Here is a 23,936-nt window from a genome sequence, read left to right on the forward strand (position 1 = left end):
TTTCCAAACCTTAATTGTTTCCAAATGGTGTCTGTAACAGGGCAGTAAAACAGCTGATCAAACAAAACAGAAGTCATGGTCATGGACCCATGAGCTGCACAAGCTAGCTCTCCAATCAGCTAAACAGACTCAATAACTCCACGCTGATGTTTCTGTGAATTTACTGAGGAATCTGTGAAAGTGAAACAACACAAAAATAATTTAGTTGTAAGTTAGTAATACTAACACAGACACTCGTAATTGTGTTAGCATGTCAGCTAATGCTAACAACGCTAGCAGTACGATGGCACATACAAATATGCATGAAGACACTCCTGCAGACATCAATGATGAATGTAGAAGTAAAAACGCTATGGACGGCTAAGACTAGATGGCATGCCAGTTGAGAAAAAAACAAACACTCCCTCCAAATGGAAGGAGCTGCACTGAGCGAATTCATCCAAATGATGGCGCCTAACTACAAACAATCAAGCACCCTCTGTGTTTTCTATTTTTAGAATACAATAGAAAGTATTTTATTGATCACTGGGGGAAATTCAGCACCACAGTTTGCTCACAATAAACAATAAACACTTAAGTATTTTTTTACATGTGAATAATATAAATACAGTTTATTATACAGCATTATTCACATGTGAATAACATAAATACAGTCTTTTATACAGCATTATTCACATGTGAATAACATAAATACAATCTATTATAGAGCATTATTCACATGTGAATAATATAAAAACAGTCTACTATACATCATTATTCACATGTGAATTATATAAATACAGTCTATTATACAGCATTATTCACATGTAAATAATATAAATACAGTCTATTGTACAGCATTATTCACATGTGAATAATATAAATACAGTCTATTATACAGCATTATTCACATGTAAATAATATAAATACAGTCTATTGTACAGTATTATATACATGTAAATAATATAAATACGGTCTATTATACAGCATTATTCACATGTGAATAATATAAATACAGTCTATTATACAGCATTATTCACTTGTGAATAACATAAATACAGTCTATTATACAGCATTATTCACTTGTGAATAACATAAATACAGTGTTTTATACAGCATTATTCACTCGTGAATAACAATTACAGTCTATTATACAGTGTTATTCACTTGTGAATAACATAAATACAGTCTATTATACAGCATTATTCACATGTGAATAACATAAATACAGTCTATTATACAGCATTATTCACATGTGAATAACATGAATATAGTCTATTATACAGCATTATTCACATGTGAATAACATAAATGCAGTCTATTATACAGCATTATTCACATGTGAATAACATGAATATAGTCTATTATACAGCATTATTCACATGTGAATAACATAAATGCGGTCTATTATACAGCATTATTCACATGTGAATAATAGAAACACATCATACATTTACAGTACATGTAAACTCAAAGGAAGAAAATATGCATTATACTGTCAGATGGTTGTTTTAAAATTAGTTTTATTAGTGCTGTTAACAAAAAAAAATCCAAACATTTGAAGTTTAGCAAAAAAAGTAGAGGCTTATTGTTTGGAATTTATCAGAATACAGAACACAGAATAGGTAATAACGTGGGCTGGATCTTGTTATTGTTCATGTGCCTGATGGCCGAGGGGGAAAAAAACTGTTCAGCCCCTTAAGTCCCCCTGCTTACAGTATACAATTATAAAAAGATGTTGCTGAACAGATTAGTGTTTTGCAACCTTTTTTGAGCTGAAGCACATGTTTTGCGTTAAAAAAATGCGGTGGTACACCACCAGCAGAAATAAAATAAAAAAACGAAACTCAGTTGATGTTAAAAAGTTGTTGTCGCAATTGTTGGATATGACTTTAATGCATAACCAAGCATGCATGACTATAGTTCTTGTCTCAAAGTAGGTGTACTGTCACCACCTGTCACATCACACCCTGACTTATTTGGACTTTTTTGCTGTTTTCCTGTGTGTAGTCTTTTACTTCTTGTCTTGCGCTCCTATTTTGGTGGCTTTTTCTCTTTTTTTTTGGTATTTTCCTGTTGCAGTTTCATGCATTATTTCCCGCATGTACTTTGTTTTAGCCATTGAGAATATGTCAGTTGTTTTTGTCCTTTGTGTGGACATAGTCGATTGTCATGTCATGTCCGGATGTACTTTGTGGATGTCGTCTTTGCTCTACAGTAAATCTTTGCTGTCGTCCAGCATTCTGTTTTTGATTACTTTGTAGCCAGTTCAGTTTTAGTTTGGTTCTGCATCGCATTCCCTAAGCTTCAATGCCTTTTCTTAGGGGCAGTCACCTTTTGTGTATTTTTGGTTTAAGCATTAGATACCTTTTTACCTGCACCCTGCCTCCCGCTGTTTCCGACATCTACAAATCAATTAGCTACCTGCTGCCACCTACTGATATGGAAGAGTATTACATGGTGCTCTAGACAGCACCGACACTCAACAACAACACATCATTTGCAGACTATAATTACTGGTTTGCAAAAAATATTTTTACCCCTAATAGGTGAAATTAGATAATCTCCCACGGCACACCAGACTGTATCTCACAGCACACTAGTGTGCTGCGGTTCAGTGGTTGACAAACACTGGCATAGACATTATGTGCAATATTGTCTATGCCAGCCCAAATATGTCACACACACACACTCATTGATCTTGTCGTCCGTTTGCACCTACTTTTGTGACGCGCTAACTGAAGTGCTGCAGTTACTCTCTAGTTTGGTAAGTACGCTAAATAGGTAGATATTTTATATTTTTTATGTTTTTTCCTCCCAGTACTGTGTTTTGACAATCAGCATACATTTTGCATATTCATGCACTCCTTATTCTGCTCACTTCACAGACACAATGCACTTTGCACACGCTTAATGGATCAGCGTTGTGTGCTGTCAAGTTTGCATGTCTTTTAGTACACGCAAAGCTTGGTTAAATCCGGCCCAGGTGTCCGTCTATCACATCTCACACCTCAATTTGAGGAACTTTCCTCAGCTTCTCTGATCACTGACATGAGCTGGAACAGTCTGGACTGCAGACATCGTGGGGACTCCAAACTGTCTCTTCCACTTCCCCGTCTTTTTTTTATTGTCCTTCAGTCAGCAAGTCTGCGGTCAGAAGCATTCAGCCTGTGGCTCAGACGCCACAGCTGCCATTATTGGACACGTCATTTCTGTAATAATAATAATAATAATACAAACCCCAAAAGCAGTGAAGTTGTCACATTGTGTAAATGGTAAATAAAAAGAGAATATGATGATTTTTAAATCCTTTTCAACTTATATTCAATTGAATAGACTGCAAAGACAAGATATTTCATGTTCGCACTGGAAAAATTTGTTGTTGTTTTTTTGCAAATATTAGCTCATTCGGAATTTGATGCCTGCGACATGTTTCCAAAAAAGCTGGCACAAGTGGCAAAAAAGAGTGAGAAAGTTGCGGAATGCTTGTCAAACCACCGCCAGATGATGGACCCCCTGCTCTTTATTTCGGGCATTTATTGTTCTTCCTTCATTTGTGATCAGTTTCACACCATCTCTCTCTTGTAATGTCACAAGCTCCCCTCCGCTCGACCTGCCTCAGCTAACGCTAGCCATGCTGCTACCTCTCTGCTCGGCGAGAGCGTGTGACGCTAGACGCGCGACAGTATGTGACGTATGTAAGAAGGCGGGCTTGTATTACGTCTCTGTGAGAAGGAGAGACGAGAAGGAGTGAGAAACGCCAGTAATGTAATACCTGCAGCTAAAAGTAACTGTGGGAGAACATATAATCGAATATTATGATATAGTCATCTTCTATATCGCACATAGACAAACCTGCGATATATCGACTATATCGATATATCGTCCAGCCCTACATTATATTCACTACTACTGCAGCTATATTAACTGGTACAAGATTTCCTGAGAAAAGTCCAAGATTTGACCTTAAACTGGTGGACTGTTAACGTCTAACCAGGTGTGGAGGTCTTTGAAGCGTCCTGGTTGAGATATACTTCAACATCCTTTGGCTTCTCGGCGTCACTAAGTGATAATATTGTCCATGTTTCCTCTCTGCAGTCAAGAGATGATGCGTGACACGCCACACCAAGGGTGGCTCGTCCTTAGCATCTCCACCAAAGCATGATGCCCCTCTCCAAAACCGACCCCAAACTGCAATACAACAGCCTCACGAATCCCAGTGTGCGGTACCAGCATTCCACCAGACGACTTCCTTCCTGTTCCTCAACCTCCGGGTCATCAGGTACTGCAGAGTTGCTCCTGGGAGGGCCAGCCCTGAAGAACCTTCTCCACCAAAGTTCCAGCGCGTATTCCCATAGGGGCCCGGCGGTGACGGGACGGACCGATGGGACCAGTTCGACGTACAGCAGTCCTCGTATTCCCAAGAGAGAAGCCCCCCGCTCCAAAGATACGCTGGATCTGCGCACAGACTCTCTGACCCAGCGGGCCCTTCGGGATCTCCAGCTAAGAAGAAACACCAACAAGAACTGGACCTTCGGGAAATATCGCCAGAGGAATGTGGATAACCCTGACAGCTCTGAAAAAGCAGCCCTGTCCCGACAACAGTCGGGAAGAGGACATGATTTCACCCGAGGGCCGAACAGGAATGTGGTGTCTTTGGATGGAATGAGAGTGAGGAGCATCTCCAACCAGGACCGTGGTGCTTCCAAAACAAATGTTAGCAAGTCAGAAAGGGTGGACATGGCAGTGGTCGCTCTCTTTGGGTTCAGGTAAGGACCAGGTAAGGTAAGCTACGACTCACTGAGTATTGAATCATACCTTTCTTCCTCTGCTGTTTGATTCCAGCTGTAAGACTCAGGGGGACCAAGAGACCTTAGAAGATCTTAGCGACTGTTCCTCAGACTCCATGGAGGTCTGCTGCGATGATCTCGGTGAGTCCTTAGCATGTAACGCACAAATTGGAATCAATAAATCAATATTTAATTATATAGCCCTAAATCATGTGTCTCAAAGTGGATCCAGTCCATAGTGTATCTAATATAATAGTGTGGGAGTCGAGTCCATAGTGGATCTAACATAATAGCGCGAGAGTCAAGTCCATAGTGCATCTAACATAATACTGTGAGAGTCCAGTCCATAGTGGATCTAACATAAAAGTGTGAAAGTCCAGTCCATAGTGGATCTAACATAATAGTGAGATTCCAGTCCATCGTGGGTCAAACATAATATTGTGAGAGTCCAGTCCATAGTGGATCTAACATAATAGTGAGAGTCCATTCCATAGTGGATCCAACATAATAGTGAGAGTCCAGTCCATAGTGGACCTAACATAACAGTGAGAGTCCAGTCCATAGTGGAGCTAACATAATATTGTGATAGTCCGGTCCATAGTGGATCTAACATAAAAGTGTGAGACTCCAGTCCATAGTGGATCTAACATAATAGTGTGAGAGTCTAGTCCATAGTGGACCTAACATAACAGTGGGAGTCGAGTCCATAGTGAATCTACCATAATAGTGTGAGAGTCCAGTCCATAGTGGATCTAACATAAAAATGTGAGAGTCCAGTCCATAGTGAATCTAACATAATAGTGAGAGTCAAGTCCATAGAGCATCTAACATAATAGTGTGAGACTCCAGTCCATAATGGACCCAACATAATACTTTGAGAGTCAAGTCCATCGTGGATCTAACATAATAGTGAGAGTTCAGTCCATAGTGGATCTACTTCACTTGACTTGAAAGATACATCTCCTGGATGCACTGGGACACATCATCAGTGATGTAGCCTGGAAGTTATCGGGTGTTTCGGGTCTCACAACATCAGACACCCTCGTCCAGGCGACCAAGGTGATCAAGTCCCTGCTTGTGTCCCAGTAGCCACCCACGGATCTGCCCTTTTCAGCCACAACCACCTCGTGGCTTTCTCTGCCGCCTCACTCGCGGATTGAATGGTCCTTCTTTTGGCCGCCCCTGTGACTCCCAATCGGCCAAGCACTTTGCAGAGGGAGCGTCCTGCAAAGCCACGGCAGCCAGCTTCTATTGGCTCGTAGAAAGTCCTCCAGCTCCTGCCCCTGCAGTATTCCACCAGTTCCTGATACTTGGCACGTTTCCTTTTGTTGGCTTCCTCAATCCGCTCCTTCCAAGGCACTGTTAGTTCCAGCATGATGAGATGTTTCGAAGCCTCTGAAATGATGATCATGTCTGGCCGTAGAGATGTTTGTTTTTCAATGGGCTAGGGGAACCTCAGTTGTTTTCCCAGGTCAACGTGTATCTGCCAATCAGGGGCTCTGTGAAGGAGTCCTGTTGTTGTCTTTGGACGTGCACAAGGTCTATCTCCAGCTTTGATAAAAGACATTGCCTTCTTTGGCGCATGATGTTGCTTGCTGGTGCTGATGGCTGAGGCTATGCTCTTAGCAACTGCTTTGAGTACCTGGTCATGACGCCAGCGATAGCGACCTTCAGCCAGAGACTAACATAATATTGTTAGAGTCCGGTCCATAGTGGATCTAACATAATAGTGTGAGAGTCCAGTCCATAGTGAATCCAACATAATAGTGAGAGTCCAGTCCATAGTGGATCCAACATAATAGTGAGAGTCCAGTCCATAGTGGATCCAACATAACAGTGAGAGTCCAGTCCATAGTGGATCTAACATCATAGTGTGAGAGTCCAGTCCATAGTGGATCCAACATCATAGTGAGAGTCCAGTCCATAGTGGATCTAACATAATAGTGAGAGTCCAGTCCAAAGTGGATCTAACATAATGGTGAGAGTCCAGTCCATAGTGAATCTAACATAATATTGGGAGAGTTTGATCCATAGTGGATCTAACATTATAGTGTGAGAGTCCAGTCCATAGTGGATCTAACATTATAGTGCGAGTCCAGTCCATAGTGTATCTAACGTAATAGTGTGAGAGTCTAGTCCAGGGGTCGGGAACCTTTATGGCTGAGAGAGCCATAAAAACCAAATATTTTAAAAAGTATTTCCGTGAGAGCCATATATTTTTTTTGAACATTGAATACAATTAAATGCGTGCATTTTTAAGTAAGACCAACATTTTTAGAGTATAATAAGTCTCTTATTCATTTTAATAACACTGTTATTCTGAAGATAACCAACAATAAATAAAAGACTTCTTACCATTAATGCGACTTCTTGAACAGATGCGGTAGAAACCGAATGGATGGATTAAAATGCATGAGAATGTTTTATATTTTGAACGTTATTTTTTTACACTGTGATTACCAGGGGAATTATTCATTACTTACCGTTTTAAGCAATGTCAGCTAAGATTTATCTGAGAGCCAGGGGCAGTCATCAAAAGAGCCACATCTGACTCTAGAGCCATAGGTTCCCTACCCCTGGTCTAGTCCATAGTGGACCTAACATAACAGTGAGAGTCCAGTCCATAGTGAATCTAACATAATAGTGTGAGAGTCCAGTCCATAGTGGATCTAACATAATAGTGAGAGTCAAGTCCATAGAGTATCTAACATAATAGTGTGAGACTCCAGTCCATAATGGACCTAACATAATACTTTGAGAGTCAAGTCCATAGTGGATCTAACATAATTGTAAGAGTTCAGTCCATAGTGGATCCAACATAATATTGTGAGAGTCCAGTCTATAGTGGATCTAACATAATAGTGTGAGAGTCCAGTCCATAGTGGATCTAACATAATAGTGTGAGAGTCCAGTCCATAGTCGATCTAACATAATAGTGAGAGTCCAGTCCATAGTGGATCCAACATGATAGTGAGAGTTCAGTCCATAGGGGACCTAACATAACAGTGAGAATCCAGTCCCTAGTTGATTTACTTTACTTGACTTGAAAGATACATCTCCTGGATGCACTGGGACACATCATCAGTGATGTAACCTGGAAGTTATCGGGTGTTTCGGGTCTCACAACATCAGACACCCTCGTCCAGGCGACCAAGCCGGGGTGATCAAGTCCCTGCTTGTGTCCCAGTAGCCACCCACGGATCTGCCCTTTTCAGCCACAACCACCTCGTGGCTTTCTCTGCCGCTTCACTCGCGGATTGAATGGTCCTTCTTTTGGCCGCCCCTGTGACTCCCAATCGGCCAAGCACTTTGCAGAGGGAGCGTCCTGCAAAGCCACGGCAGCCAGCTTCTATTGGCTCGTAGAAAGTCCTCCAGCTCCTGCCCCTGCAGTATTCCACCAGTTCCTGATACTTGGCACGTTTCCTTTTGTTGGCTTCCTCAATCCGCTCCTTCCAAGGCACTGTTAGTTCCAGCATGATGAGATGTTTCAAAGCCTCTGAAATGATGATCATGTCTGGCCGTAGAGATGTTTGTTTTTCAATGGGCTAGGGGAACCTCAGTTGTTTTCCCAGGTCAACGTGTATCTGCCAATCAGGGGCTCTGTGAAGGAGTCCTGTTGTTGTCTTTGGACGTGCACAAGGTCTATCTCCAGCTTTGATAAAAGACATTGCCGTCTTTGGCGCATGATGTTGCTTATTGGTGCTGATGGCTGAGGCTATGCTCTTAGCAACTGCTTTGAGTACCTGGTCATGACGCCAGCGATAGCGACCTTCAGCCAGAGACTAACATAATATTGTGAGAGTCCGGTCCATAGTGGATCTAACATAATAGTGTGAGAGTCCAGTCCATAGTGGATCTAACATAATAGTGAGAGTCCAGTCCATAGTGGACCTAACATAACAGTGAGAGTCCAGTCCATAGTGAATCTAACATAATTTGGGGAGAGTTTGGTCCATAGTGGATCTAACATTATAGTGTGAGAGTCCAGTCCATAGTGGATCTAACATAATAGTGAGAGTCCAGTCCATAGTGGACCTAACATAACAGTGAGAGTCCAGTCCATAGTGAATCTAACATAATTTGGGGAGAGTTTGGTCCATAGTGGATCTAACATTATAGTGTGAGAGTCCAGTCCATAGTGGATCTAACATAATAGTGAGAGTCCAGTCCATAGTGGACCTAACATAACAGTGAGAGTCCAGTCCATAGTGAATCTAACATAATTTGGGGAGAGTTTGGTCCATAGTGGATCCAACATTATAGTGCGGGTCCAGTCCATAGTGGATCTAACATAATAGTGTGAGAGTCCAGTCCATAGTGGACCTAACATAATAGTGAGAGTCCAGTCCGTAGTGAGGCCAGCAGGAGATCATTTTGGGTGGAAACAGGTCAGCAGAGACGTCCCCAACTTATGCACTGATGAGTGGTCCACCCTGGGTCCCCACTTTGGACAGCTAGCGCTTCAATAGCACTCTAGAAAAGTTTTCAAAACCTCACATTTGATGAAATGTCAACAAAGGTTTCAAAGGCTTTAAGAAGGAGTTATTTCCTTAGGCTAAATGTGTCTCCCTCTTGTGGCCGTACGTGCCAACAACACGTGACACGGACAACAACTCCCACAAGTTCAACGAGGGTTCTCCCGCTGTTTTCCAGCGCCGTGAGAAAGTCACATGGTGCTGGTGTGGCCATGGCACTCTTTCAGGAGAACAGCTGGCGGTCATAATAGAAGCTTCATGCGACCGTGAGGACCCTCCACCTGTTTTGTGCATCGCCGAGTGCAAACACACTGGGCGCTTGTCTCCGTTCACTCAGCTGTCAACGCTGCATACCTTCTTGTCTCCTGGGGCTCCTGGGACACATTGTAGGTTCGACTCAATGCTGCCAGTTTGCTGCAGAGTCGTCAAAATAAAGTGGGATTGTTCGCCAGAGAGAAGAAGGTGTCAAATGTACTTCTCGGCCTCTGACCATTTTATGTGGAGAAACATGAAGATTCGCCCGCTGGGATGCGTAGAACAAAAGTCCAAATTTAGACTTCTGAAGGGACTTGTCAATGTTATAGTGTTATAGACCACTGATGAGCGCTAGCTGTCCAAAGTCGAGACCCAGGGTGGCCACTCATCTGTGTATCAGTTGGGGACGTCTTTGCTTTGCTGACCTGTCTCCACTCAAGATGATCTCCTGCTGGCCCCACTATGGACTGAACTCTCACTATTATGTTAGATCCACTATGGACTGGACTCTCACACTAGTATGTTAGATCCACTATGGACTGGACTCTCACTATTATGTTAGATCCATTATGGAATGGACTCTCACTATTATGTTAGATCCACTATGGACTGGACTATCACACTATTATGTTAGATCAACTATGGACTGGACTCTCACTATTATGTTGGATCCACTATGGACTGGACTCTCACACTGTTATATTAGATCCACCATGGACTGGACTCTCACACTATTATGTTAGATCCACTATGGACTGGACTCTCACTATTATGTTAGATCCACTATGGACTGGACTCTCACGCTGTTATGTTAGATCCACAATAGACTGGACTCTCACACTATTTTGTTAGATCCGCTATGGACTGGACTCACACACTATGGACTGGACTCTTACACTATTATGTTAGATGCACTATGGACTGGACTCTCACTATTATGTTAGATCCACTATGGACTGGACTCTCATGCTATTATGTTAGATCCACTATGGACTGGACTCTCACACTATTATGTTAGATCCACCATGGACTGGACTCTCACACTGTTATGTTAGATCCAGTATGGACTGGACTCTCACACTATTATGTTAGATCCACTATGGACTGGACTCTCACACTATTAGGTTAGATCCACTATGGACTGGACTCTCATACTATTATGTTAGATCCACCAGGGACTGAACTCTCACACTATTATGTTAGATCCACTCATCGTCCGTTGCACCGGTCGCCCAGGGGGTCCCCACATCCGCGGTCCCTTCCAAGGTTTCTCATTGTCATCCCATTGGGTTAAGTTTTTCCTTGCCCTGATGTGGGTTCTGAGGCCAGGATGTCATTGTGGCTTGTGCAGCCTTTTGAGACACTGGTGACTTAGGGCTATATAAGTGAAGATTGATTGATTGATGAGAGTGCAAGAACTACAACTTGTCTCTTATAAGAAGGTGCTTCAGGGTAACATCACCATTGCACAAAACCTTCTTAATCGTCCTAACGATTGAGAAGGTCCTTGGAGAGATGCCAGAGCTTTTAGTGCCTCTGAGAGCAGACGCAGAGTGCTTGCATGAGCAGATCATCTTTCACCTCATTTTCATGTCTGGGTGCTCTCCGTCTCGATTGGATTTTGGACGATAGATTAGGAACCCGTGACTCTGGGAGCTGTCCCCATTTTGTAGCCGAGAGAAAACAACAGCTGCGAACACTGCTCGCGGTGTATTTGTGCCAAATATGATCAACAGAGCGCCAGTCGGAAATTCCTGGAAGCGGACTGCTGTTGGTCTTGAATCGCAAGATGCAGAGATGACAGACGTAGCGCAGGCAAACATGACTTTGTTGTCAAAAGAAAATGCAGGGAAAACAGGAACCAGGATACCAGGTGACAGGAAACTGAAAACAGGATAACAAGAAACAGGATAATAGGTGACAGGATAACAGGAAACAGGATAACAGGAGACAGGATAACAGGAGACAGGATAACAGGTGACAGGATAACAGGAGACAGGATAACAGGAAACAGGATAACAGGTGACAGGAAACAGGAACCAGGAAACAGGATATAGTTTGGACTAACAATATTGGAGCTGTCACGCCAAATTTCTTCCCCCTACAAAAACCCTGCCCCCCCCATTTACTTCCGGGGTCATGATTAATACGGACGTTTTGTAACGCTATGTTATAAAAATATAACGCTGTATTATAAAAATACAGACGTTTTCTTAACGCTATATTATAAAAAAAATAAAAAATAAACAATTTTAAAAAATTACAAACACAAGTTATGGGAAACGTGAGGAAACGTGACCCCGGAAGTAAATGTGTCATCCCATAGCTTGTGTTTGTAAATTATTTTTTTAATTTCATTTTTTATAATATAGCGTTAACAAAACGTTTGTATTAATTATGACCCCGGAAGTAAATGTTTTTTGTTGGGGGGAAGAAATTTGGTCTGACAGAGCCACAGTTTTATGATGGATGTACTGTACCAGGGTGTCATGGCAGCAGGTGAGACAAGGCCTCGCTTATTATGATGGAAAGAAACAAAAACATCTATAAAACCATAACAAATATAATACTGTTCCATTGAACTGTGATTAATGTAATTTCTGTACGCTTGTTTTAACATTCACTTTAGTGGGAATCACTACGTTTGCACTCCAATCTGACATGAGGAACAGAAACAGAAAGATGTTTGGATGTTTACATTGTTGTCAAATATCATGAGATCAGGATGTCCTTCACATGTTTGTGGAATAATATTTTCTTACATTGGGAGCAGAATATCACCATAAACTATTCCTCCCGTCAGCATGGAGCATTCTTCTTCATGGCCGCCGGTCAATGTCTAAGCCATGTTCATGTATCGCTTTTCTCCTTGCAACACAACTTTAACAACACTCATTAAAGCAATTGCTGCTTTGCTAAATCACAATGTAGAAGCCATGATGTCGTCTTTATGTCTCATAACGTGAAGAAGCCATGATGTCGCTCTTACGTCTCATAATGTGTAGGAGTCATGACGTCGTCCTTACATCTTATAATGTGTACAAGTCATGGTGTTGTCCTTAAATCTTATACTGTGTAAAAGCCGTGATGTCGTCCTTGTGTCTCATAATGTGTAGGAGCCATGATGTTGTCCTTATATGTCATAATGTGTAGGAGCCATGATGTCATCCTCACGTTTCATAATGTGTAGAAGCCATGACGTTGTCCTTACGTCTCATAATGTGTAAAAGTCGCCATGATGTCGTCCTTACGTCGTCCTTACGTCTCATAATGTGTAAAAGTCATGATGTTGTCCTTACGTCTCAGAATGTGTAGAACTCATGACGTAGTCCTTACATCTTATAATGTGTACAAGTCATGATGTCGTCTTTAAATCTTATAACGTGTAAAAGCCATGATGTCGTCCTTATGTCTCATAATGTGTAGGAGCTATGACGTCGTCCTCACGTCTCGTAATGTGTAGAAGCCATGACGTCGTCCTTAAATTTCATAATGTGTAGAAGCCATGACGTCGTCCTTAAATTTCATAATGTGTAAAAGCCATAACGTTGTCCTGATGTCTCATAATGTGTAAAAGTAGCCATGATGTCGTCCTTACGTCTCATAATGCGTAAAAGTCATGATGTCGTCCTTACATCTCATAACGTGTAGAAGTCATCGCGTCGTCCTTACATCTCATAATGTGTAGAAGTCATGACGTCATCCTTACATCTTATAATGTGTACGAGTCAGGATGTCGTCTTTAAATCTTATAACGTGTAAAAGCCATGATGTCGTCCTTATGTCTCATAATGTGTAGGAGCTATGACGTCGTCCTCACGTCTCATAATGTGTAGAAGCCATGACGTCGTCCTTAAATTTCATAATGTGTGGAAGCCATGACGTCGTCCTTAAATTTCATAATGTGTAAAAGCCATAACGTCGTCCTGACGTCTCATAATGTGTAAAAGTAGCCATGATGTCGTCCTTACGTCTCATAATGCGTAAAAGTCATGATGTCGTCCTTACATCTCATAACGTGTAGAAGTCATCGCGTCGTCCTTACATCTCATAATGTGTAGAAGTCATGACGTCATCCTTACATCTTATAATGTGTACGAGTCAGGATGTCGTCTTTAAATCTTATAACGTGTAAAAGCCATGATGTCGTCCTTATGTCTCATAATGTGTAGGAGCCATGACGTCGTCCTCACGTCTCATAATGTGTAGAAGCCATGATGTCCTTAAATTTCATAATGTGTAGAAGCCATGACGTTGTCCTTACGTCTCATAATGTGTAAAAGTCGCCAGGATGTCGTCCTTATGTCTCATAATGTGTAAAAGTCATGATGTTGTCCTTACGTCTCATAACATGTAGAAGTCATGACGTCGTCCTTACATCTTATTATGTGTTCAAGTCATGATGTCGTCTTTAAATCTTATAACGTGTAAAAGCCATGATGTCGTCCTTATGTCTCATAATGTGTAGGAGCCATGACGTCGTCCTCACGTCTCATAATGTGTAGAAGCCATGACGTCGTCCTTAAATTTCATAATGTGTAGAAGCCATGACGTTGTCCTTACATCTCATAATGTGTAAAAGTCGCCATCATGTCGTCCTTACGTCTCATAATGCGTAAAAGTCATGAGGTCTCAAAATGTAGGCTGATTGCTGACATGACAACTGCTATTGACAATCTGATGGAATGTGTAACTATTGAAATCAGTGTTGAAAGATCCAAAAACATATTAATTAGTTGTATTTATAGAACTCCTGGAACATGCATTGATCAATTTAATAAGAAAATGTTCGAGTTATATGAAAAACATAATGATAAGATGATCTTCATTTGTGGTGACTTTAACATTGATTTGATGAAATATAATGATCACATGAAAACCACTGATTTTGTTAATCTTATGTTTAGCTTGAGTTTCTTTCCACTAATTGTAAAACCTAGCAGAATAACAAAGGACAGCCTAACACTAATTGATAATATTTTTATAAATGTATTTGATGGTGATAAAAATATGGTCTCAAATTACAGACGTGTGTCCTTACTACCTCAATTTGCAAAAATTCTTGAGATATTATTTGTAAATAGACTTGATAAGTTTATTGACAAACATGAGCTATTGAATGACCATCAGTATGGGTTCAGGAGTAATCGATCTACATCTCTAGCAGTGATTGACTTTGTAGAAAACATAGCTACAGCAATAGAAAAAGAGCAACACACCGTTGGAGTATTTATTGACTTATGTAAAGCTTTTGACATAATCGATCATTCCTTACTTCTGCAGAAATTGGAAAAATATGGCATAAGAGGTGTTTCGCAACAGTGGTTAAGTAGTTATTTAAGTAACAGATCTCAATATGTGGAAATTAATAAGAAATTAATAAGATTAAATCACAGCCAAGAAGAGTAACTTGTGGTGTTCCACAAGGCTCGGTATTGGGACCTAAGTTATTTATACTCTACCTAAATGATATTTGTTCAGTATCTAATAAATTGAAATGTATTATGTTTGCAGATGATACAAATGTATATTGTTCAGGAGAAGACTTGAAGGAAGTGTTGAGGATAATGGAGGTTGAGTTAATTCAACTAAAAAAATGGTTTGATATTAATAAGTTATCATTAAATGATAAGAAAACTAAATTTATGGTGTTTAGTGGTGCAAGGACGAATTGTGAAGCAAAATTAAAGTTAAATCAAGTGGAAATTGATAGAGTATATGAAACTAAATTCTTGGGAACAATAATTGATCATGAACTGTGTTGGAAACCGCATATTGAATATATAAAAGGAAAAATATCCAAATCTATTGCTATTCTTTATAAAGTAAGGCACATGCTAAATAAGACATGCCTGCATATGTTGTATTATTCTTTTATTTTTCCATATTTAACGTATTGTGTTGAAATTTGGGGAAATGTTTATAAAACAAACATAGACCCAATAATAAAACTTCAAAAAAGGGTTATTAGAATAATACACAAAGCGTGCTACTATGAACATAGCAATCCATTATTTATGAGTTCAAATGTATTAAAATTTTCAGACATTGTGTTTTTAAAAACAATGGAAATTATGTTTCGAGTAAAAAACAACAGCCTTCCAGCTTGTATTCTCAGGCTATTTCATTTAAGAGGAGAAAACTATAATTTACGGGGGTATCGATTTTTGAAATAGGTAAAACGAGAACAAATATAAAATACAAATGTATTACAGTTTTAGGAGTTAAATGGTGGAACAAGCTCAGTGATGAGCTGAAGACACGCACTTCTTTGGTAAGGTTTAAGAAAACATTGAAAGGTGAAATAATTGAAAATTATAAAATATAGTTACAATTACTTTCATCCCATTGATTTTTGATTTATCTATTTTTTTATGTTGATGTTCCAGGCAATCTAATTTTCTGTGAAGGTATAGGATAGGCAAATATAAGCTTTGGCTTCAGCCTATTCCTTTTTTGGTCATTCTTTTTCTTTTCTTTCGTGTGTAAATGTGCATTATTGTATACATATAACGTGTACTGTAAAACTGATCACACACAATGGTTGATTGATTTGATTTGATTGATTATATGACCGAAATAAACTTATTTCATTCATTCATTCATGTCGTCCTTACATCTCATAATGTGTAGAAAACATGGCGTCGTCCTTAGGTCTCATAATGTGTAAAAGTCGTGATGTTGTCCTTACGTCTCATAATGTGTAAAAGTCGCCATGATGTCGTCCTTACGTCTCATAATGTGTAAAAGTCATGATGTTGTCCTTCCGTGTCATAACGTGTAGAAGTCATTAAGTCGTCCTTACATCTCATAATGTGTAGAAGTCATGATGTCGTCTTTAAATCTTATAACGTGTAAAAGCCATGATGTCGTTCTTATGTCTCATAATGTGTAAAAGCCATGACGTCGTCCTTAAATTTCATAATGTGTAGAAGCCATAATGTTGTCCTTACGTCTCATAATGTGTAAAAGTAACCATGATGTCGTCCCTACGTCTCATAATGTGTAAAAGTCTTGATGTTGTCCTTACGTCTCATTATGTGTAGGAATCATGATGCCGTCCTTACATCTCATAATGTGTACAAGTCATGATGCCGTCCTTATGTCTCATAATGCGTAGAAGTCATGATGTCGTCTTTACATCTCATAATGTGTAGAAGTCATGATGTCGTCTTTACATCTCATAATGTGTAGAAGTCATGATGTCGTCTTTACATCTTATAATGTGTACAAGTCATGACGTCGTCCTTAAATTTCATAATGTGTAGAAGCCATGACGTTGTCCTTACGTCTCATAATGTGTAAAAGTCGCCATGATGTCGTCCTTACGTCTCATAATGTGTAAAAGTCATGATGTTGTCCTTACGTGTCATAACGTGTAGAAGTCATTAAGTCGTCCTTATATCTCATAATGTGTAGAAGTCATGGCGTCGTCCTTACATCTCATAATGTGTAGAAGTCATGGCGTCGTCCTTACGTCTCATAATGTGTAAAAGTCATGATGTTGTCCTTACGTCTCATAATGTGTACAAGTCATGATGTCGTCCTTACATCTCATAATGTGTACAAGTCATGATGTCGTCCTTACATCTCATAATGTGTACAAGTCATGATGTCGTCCTTACATCTCATAATGTGTAAAAGCCATGACGTCGTCCTTATAGCTCATAATGTGTAGAAGCCATGACGTCGTCCTCACGTCTCATAATGTGTAAAAGCCATGACGTTGTCCTTACGTCTCATAATGTGTAAAAGTCACCATGATGTCGTCCCTACGTCTCATAATGTGTAAACGTCATGATGTTGTCCTTATAAATGATAAATGGGTTGTACTTGTATAGCGCTTTTCTACCTTCAAGGTACTCAAAGCGCTTTGACACTACTTCCACATTTACCCATTCACACACACATTCACACACTGATGTAGGAAGCTGCCATGCAAGGCGCCAACCAGCACCCATCAGGAGCAAGGGTGAAGTGTCTTGCTCAGGACACAACGGACGTGACGAAGTTGGTACTAGGTGGGATTTGAACCAGGGACCCTCGGGTTGCGCACGGCCACTCTCCCACCGCGCCACGCCGTCCCCTCCTTACGTCTCATAATGTGTAGAAATCATGATGCCGTCTTTACATCTCATAATGTGTACAAGTCATGATGCCGTCCTTATGTCTCATAATGCGTAGAAGTCATGATGTCGTCCTTACATCTCATAATTTGTAGAAATCATGGCGGCGTCCTTACGTCTCATAATGTGTAAAAGTAATGATGTTGTCCTTACGTCTCATAATGTGTACAAGTCATGACGTCGTCCTTAAATTTCATAATGTGTAGAAGCCATGACGTTGTCCTTATGTCTCATAATGTGAAAAAGTCGCCATGATGTCGTCCTTACGTCTCATAATGTGTAAAAGTTATGATGTTGTCCTTACGTTTCATAACGTGTAGAAGTCATGATGTCGTCCTGACATCTCATAATGTGTAGAAATCATGATGTCGTCTTTACATCTCACAATGTGTACAAGTCATGATGCCGTCCTTATGTCTCATAATGCGTAGAAGTCATGATGTCGTCCTTACATCTCATAATGTGTAGAAGTCATGGCGTCGTCCTTACGTCTCATAATGTGTAGAACTCATGATGTCGTCCTGACATCTCATAATGTGGAGAAGCCATGACGGCATTCTTATATCTAATAATGTGTAGAATTCATAATGTCATCCTTACATCTCATAATGTGTATAAGCCATACTTGCCAACCCTCCCTTTCCGGGAGACTCCCGAAATTTAGCGCCTCTCCCGTTTCTTATGTGGGTTTATTGTTAGGCAGTTTCATTAACGTCCTCCCAGCGCGGCAACAACACACAACAACAGCAGTCCGTTTTCGTCTACCGTAAAGCAGTTTGTCTGCCATAAACAGCAATGTTATGACACTCTTAAACAGGACAATACTGCCATCTGCTGTACATGCATATGGTTAGAAAAATAAGGATGGACTATTCAACCCTTAACTCAACAATGAGTAGATGAGTGTTATGTGTGTGTAAATGTGTAAATAAATTAACACTGAAATTCAAGTACTTTATATATATATATAAATATATATATATATATATATATATATATATATATATATATATATATATATATATGTATATATATATATATATATATATATAATAAATATATATAATATAAATATATATATAAATATAATATAAATATATATATATATACATATATATATATATATATATATATATATATATATGATCTACTTGACTTGGTGAATCTCGCGGTAAATATAGAATAGAATCAAATAGAATGTACTTTATTGATCCCTGGGGGAAATTCAGCACCACAGTTCGCTCACAATAAACAATGATAACAATAAATAATATAATATATATTGTATATATGATATATAATATATGAATAGTATAAATATACTCCTCCCCTCTTGACCACGCCCCGCCCCACCCTCCACCACGCCCCCCACCTCTCGAAATCTGAGGTCTCAAGGTTGGCAAGTATGGTATAAGCCATGATATCGTCCTTACATCTCATAAAGTGTAGAAGCCATGATGTTGTTGTTACATCTTATAATGTGTAGCAGTCATGATGTCATCCTTACGTCTCATAATGTGTAGAAGTCATGATGTCTTCCTTACATCTCATAATGTGTGGAAGCCATGACGTCGTCCTTACATCTCATAATGTGTAGAAGCCATGATGTTATTCTTACATCTTATAATGTGTAGAAGCCATGATGTCGTCCTTACATCTCATAATGTGTAGAAGCCATGACGTCATCCTTATGTCTCATATTGTATAGAAGCCATGATGTCATCCTTACGTCTCATAATGTGTAGAAATCATTAAATTGTCCTTACGTCTCATAATGTGTAGAAGCCATGATGTCGTCCTTACATCTTATAATGTCTAAAAGTCACAACGTCGTCCTTATGTCTCACAACGTAAGGACAATGTGTAGCAGTCATGATGTCATCTTTACATCTCATAATGTGTAGAAATCATGATAATGTTGTTCTTACATCTCATAATGTGTCGGAGCCACGATGTCTTCCTTACATCTCATAATGTGTAGAAGCAATGATATCATCCTTACGTTTCAGAATGTGTAGAAGCCATGATATCGTCCTGACATCTCATAATGTGTAGAAGCCATGACGTCGTTACATCTTACAATGTGTAGCAGTCATGATGTCATCCTTACGTCTCATAATGTGTAGAAGTCATGATGATGTTGTCCTTACATCTCATAATGTGTGGAAGCCATGACGTCGTCCTCACATCTCATAATGTTTAAAAGCCATGATGTCATCCTTATATCTCATAATGTGTACAAGTCATGATGTTGTCCTTATGTTTCACAATGTGTAGAAGCCATGACATTGTTCATACATCTCATAATGTGTAGAAGCCATGATGTCATCCTTACGTCTCATAATGTGTGGAAGCCATGACCTTGTCCTTACATCTCATAATATGTAGAAGCCAGGGTGTCGTTTTAACATCTCATAATGTGTAGAAGTCATGACGTCGTCCTTACGTCTCATAATGTGTAGAAGTCATCTCATAATGTGACTTATGTTGCACAGCTGTAGAAGTTTCCCTGCAGCCAGACGTTGTTGGTGAAGGAATGAAATCCAGATGTGGAAGAAAGTTCTCCTCCCTGGTTAGCTCACTGAAATTTCTCTGCTCAGCTGCCATGTTCAACATTGTCTTCTTATTACCAGTCCTCTCATTGGCCAACACAGATGTTGCTCATGTATACTAAGTCAACGGAGATGTTGTTTGTACACTAAGTCAATAGATATGTTGCTCATGTGTACTAAGTCAACAGAGATGTTGCTCATGTGTAGTAAGTCAACAGAGATGTTGCTCATGTGTACTAAGTCAACAGAGATGATGCTCATGTGTACTAAGTCAACGGAGATGTTGTTTGTGCACTAAGTCAACAGATATGTTGCTCATGTGTACTAAGTCAACAGGGATGTTGCTCATGTGTACTAAGTCAACAGAGATGATGCTCATGTGTACCAAGTCAACAAGTCATGACTCTGATGGTTGCCATGGCATCCATAGCAGAACAAAGCAAGCGTGTCCTACCTTCCTTTCTGTTCCTGTCTTCCAGCAGACACAATTGCAGAATAAAGTGTTTGCAGGAATTAGTCACCCCCATGATGAAGTCCCTCCCCTTCAAAAACAAACAGACTATTGAGAGAACGTTGGTGGAGAGGCTAGTGACCTCCCAAGAAGTTGTGACGGAGCAAGGCTAACTCTTGAATGTTCCCAGAAACTAATTGGCAGAACAAATGCCTCGCTCCTTGACCATGGTGTCAGGAAAGGAGCAGTGGAGGACATTGTGGACACAACCAGGGGGTTTGCACCACGGATCATGTTGTCTTCTGCCACACCTGTCGTCATGGAAACTACCAAAACGTGACTTGATTTGATGTTCTCTATGAGAAGTTTGAACATTTCCTGATATAAGAATCTTGAAATGTACACACTTCCTGATCAAATACACGACAGCACACTTTGATAAGGCTGAGGAGATTGTGCAGGGATCCCCAAACTATTGCCTGCAGGCCTGATCCGCCCACCAGTGTCCACCATCTCACGCGCTGAATGTCCACAGAAAAAAAAAAAAATATATATATATATATACAGTACACCTGTGTATATATATATATATATATATATATATATATATATATATATATATATATTTATATATATATGTATATATATATATATATATATATATATGGGACGGCATGGTGTGGCGAAGTTGGGAGAGTGGCCGTGCCAGCAACCTGAGGGTTCCTGGTCTGGTTCAATCCCCACCTTCTACCAACCTTGTCACGTCTGTCGTGTCCTTGAACAAGACACTCCACCCTTGCTCCTGATGGGTGGTGATTAGGGCCTTGCATGGCAGTTCCCGCCATCAGTATATGAATGTGTGTGTGAATGGGTGAATGTGAAAATAGTGTCAAAGCATTTTGAGTACCTTGAAGGTAGAAAAGCACTATACAAGTATAACCTATTTACCATATATATATATATATATATATATATTCTGTATATATATGTGTATATACATATATATCTATATATATGTATAGGGTGTAACGGTACACAAATATTTCGGTTCGGTACATACCTCGGTTTAGAGGTCACGGTTCAGTTAATTTTCGGTACAGTAAGAAAACAACAAAATATACCTTTTTGGGTTATTTATTTACCGAATTTGTAAACAATGGCTTTATCCTTTTAACATTGGGAACACTATAATAATTCTGCCCACGTTAATCCACATTAAACTGCCTCAATTTGTTGCTTTGATTAGATAAAATGACAAAACTTTTCTTCTACATATAAAAAGTGCAACATTAAACAGTTTCAAGTCAACTCATCATGCTTAATTTATTACAGCATTTGGGAAGCCTGTACTTGATTTGTATTATGTAAATGTTATATTTTTGTCAACATGTGATAGCAGGGACCCTGCCATTCAAACTAGGCTGCTAAATTACTAATGATTAATGTAACTATAACTGAAAAAATAGTACAATAGCAATAGGAGAGACTATTCATTCCTGAACACCATGGAGTTCAAGTGAAATAACAGACAGACCAGGCTTTTCTGCCCATAACACACACACACGCATGCACGCACGCACACACACAACGAGCTAACAAACACACACCGCAAAATGAGCTAACGTTACGCTAAAAGTTAATTAGCCTTCACCTCAAGCCAGGACTACGAGCAAGCTGAACTGCATATATATGTACATATATATATATATATATATACAATATATATATATATATATATATATATATATATATATATATATATATATATATATATATATATATATATATATATATATATCTATCCATCCATCCATCCATCCATCCATCCATCCATCCATCTTCTTCCGCTTATCCGAGGTCGGGTCGCGGAGGCAACAACCTAGGCAGGGAAACCCAGACTTCCCTTTCCCCAGCCACTTCGTCTAGCTCTTCCCGGGGGATCCCGAGGCGTTCCCAGGCCAGCCGGGAGACATAGTCTTCCCAACGTGTCCTGGGTCTTCCCCGTGGCCTCCTACCGGTTGGACGTGCCCTGAACACCTCCCTAGGGAGGCGTTCGGGTGGCATCCTGACAAGATGCCCGAACCACCTCATCTGGCTCCTCTCGATGTGAAGGAGCAGCGGCTTTACTTTGAGCTCCTCCCGGATGGCAGAGCTTCTCACCCTATCTCTAAGGGAGAACCCGCCACACGGCGGAGGAAACTCATTTCGGCCGCTTGTACCCGTGATCTTATCCTTTCGGTCATGACCCAAAGCTCATGACCATAGGTGAGGATGGGAACGTAGATCGACCGGTAAATTGAGAGCTTTGCCTTCCGGCTCAGCTCCTTCTTCACCACAACGGATCGGTACAACGTCCGCATTACTGAAGACGCCGCAACCGATCCGCCTGTCGATCTCACGATCCACTCTTCCCTCACTCGTGAACAAGACTCCTAGGTACTTGAACTCCTCCACTTGGGGCAGTGTCTTCTCCCCAACCCGGAGATGGCATTCCACCCTTTTCCGGGCGAGAACCATGGACTCGGACTTGGAGGTGCTGATTCTCATTCCGGTCGCTTCACACTCGGCTGCAAACCGATCCAGTAAGAGCTGAAGATCCCGGTCAGATGAAGCCATCAGGACTACATCATCTGCAAAAAGCAGAGACCTAATCCCGCGGTCACCAAACCGGAAACCCTCAACGCCTTGACTGCGCCTAGAAATTCTGTCCATAAAAGTTATGAACAGAATCGGTGACAAAGGACAGCCTTGGCGGAGTCCAACTCTCACTTACTGCCGGCAATGCGGACCAAGCTCTGGCACTGATCGTACAGGGAGCGTACCGCCACAATAAGACAGTCCGATACCCCATACTCTCTGAGCACTCCCCACAGGACTTCCCGAGGGACACAGTCGAATGCCTTCTCCAAGTCATATATATATATATATATATATATATATATATATATATATATATATATATATATATATATATATATATATATATATATATATATATAAAAATAAATGGGTTGTGCTTGTAGAGCGCTTTTCTACCTTCAAGGTACTCAAAGCGCTTTGACACTAGTTCCACATTTACCCATTCACACACACATTCACACACTGATGGAGGGAGCTGCCATGCAGGGCGCTAACCAGCACCCATCAGGAGCAAGGGTGAAGTATCTTGCTCAGGACACAACGGACATGACGAGGTTGGTACTAGGTGGGGATTGAACCAAGGACCCTCGGGTTGCACACGGCCACTCTTCCACTGCGCCATATATATATATATATATATATATATATATATATATATATATATATAT

The 23,936-nt window shown here is 40.3% G+C and overlaps 1 protein-coding gene across 1 annotated transcript in view; it reads left to right on the forward strand.

Moving 5' to 3' along the window:
- The window catches only part of nav1b (neuron navigator 1b), a 152,527-nt gene that overhangs the window by 14,770 nt on the left and 113,821 nt on the right, over positions 1 to 23,936 (forward strand). The window contains exons 2-3 of the mRNA XM_061885320.1: positions 4,078 to 4,748; positions 4,825 to 4,910. Coding sequence (XP_061741304.1) covers positions 4,141 to 4,748; positions 4,825 to 4,910 — 694 coding nt within the window. The 5' untranslated portion in view covers positions 4,078 to 4,140. The remainder of the gene's footprint in view (positions 1 to 4,077; positions 4,749 to 4,824; positions 4,911 to 23,936) is intronic.

The sequence above is a fragment of the Nerophis ophidion genome, linkage group LG02, assembly GCF_033978795.1.
Source record: "Nerophis ophidion isolate RoL-2023_Sa linkage group LG02, RoL_Noph_v1.0, whole genome shotgun sequence".
In the NCBI taxonomy this organism is placed as follows: domain Eukaryota; kingdom Metazoa; phylum Chordata; class Actinopteri; order Syngnathiformes; family Syngnathidae; genus Nerophis; species Nerophis ophidion.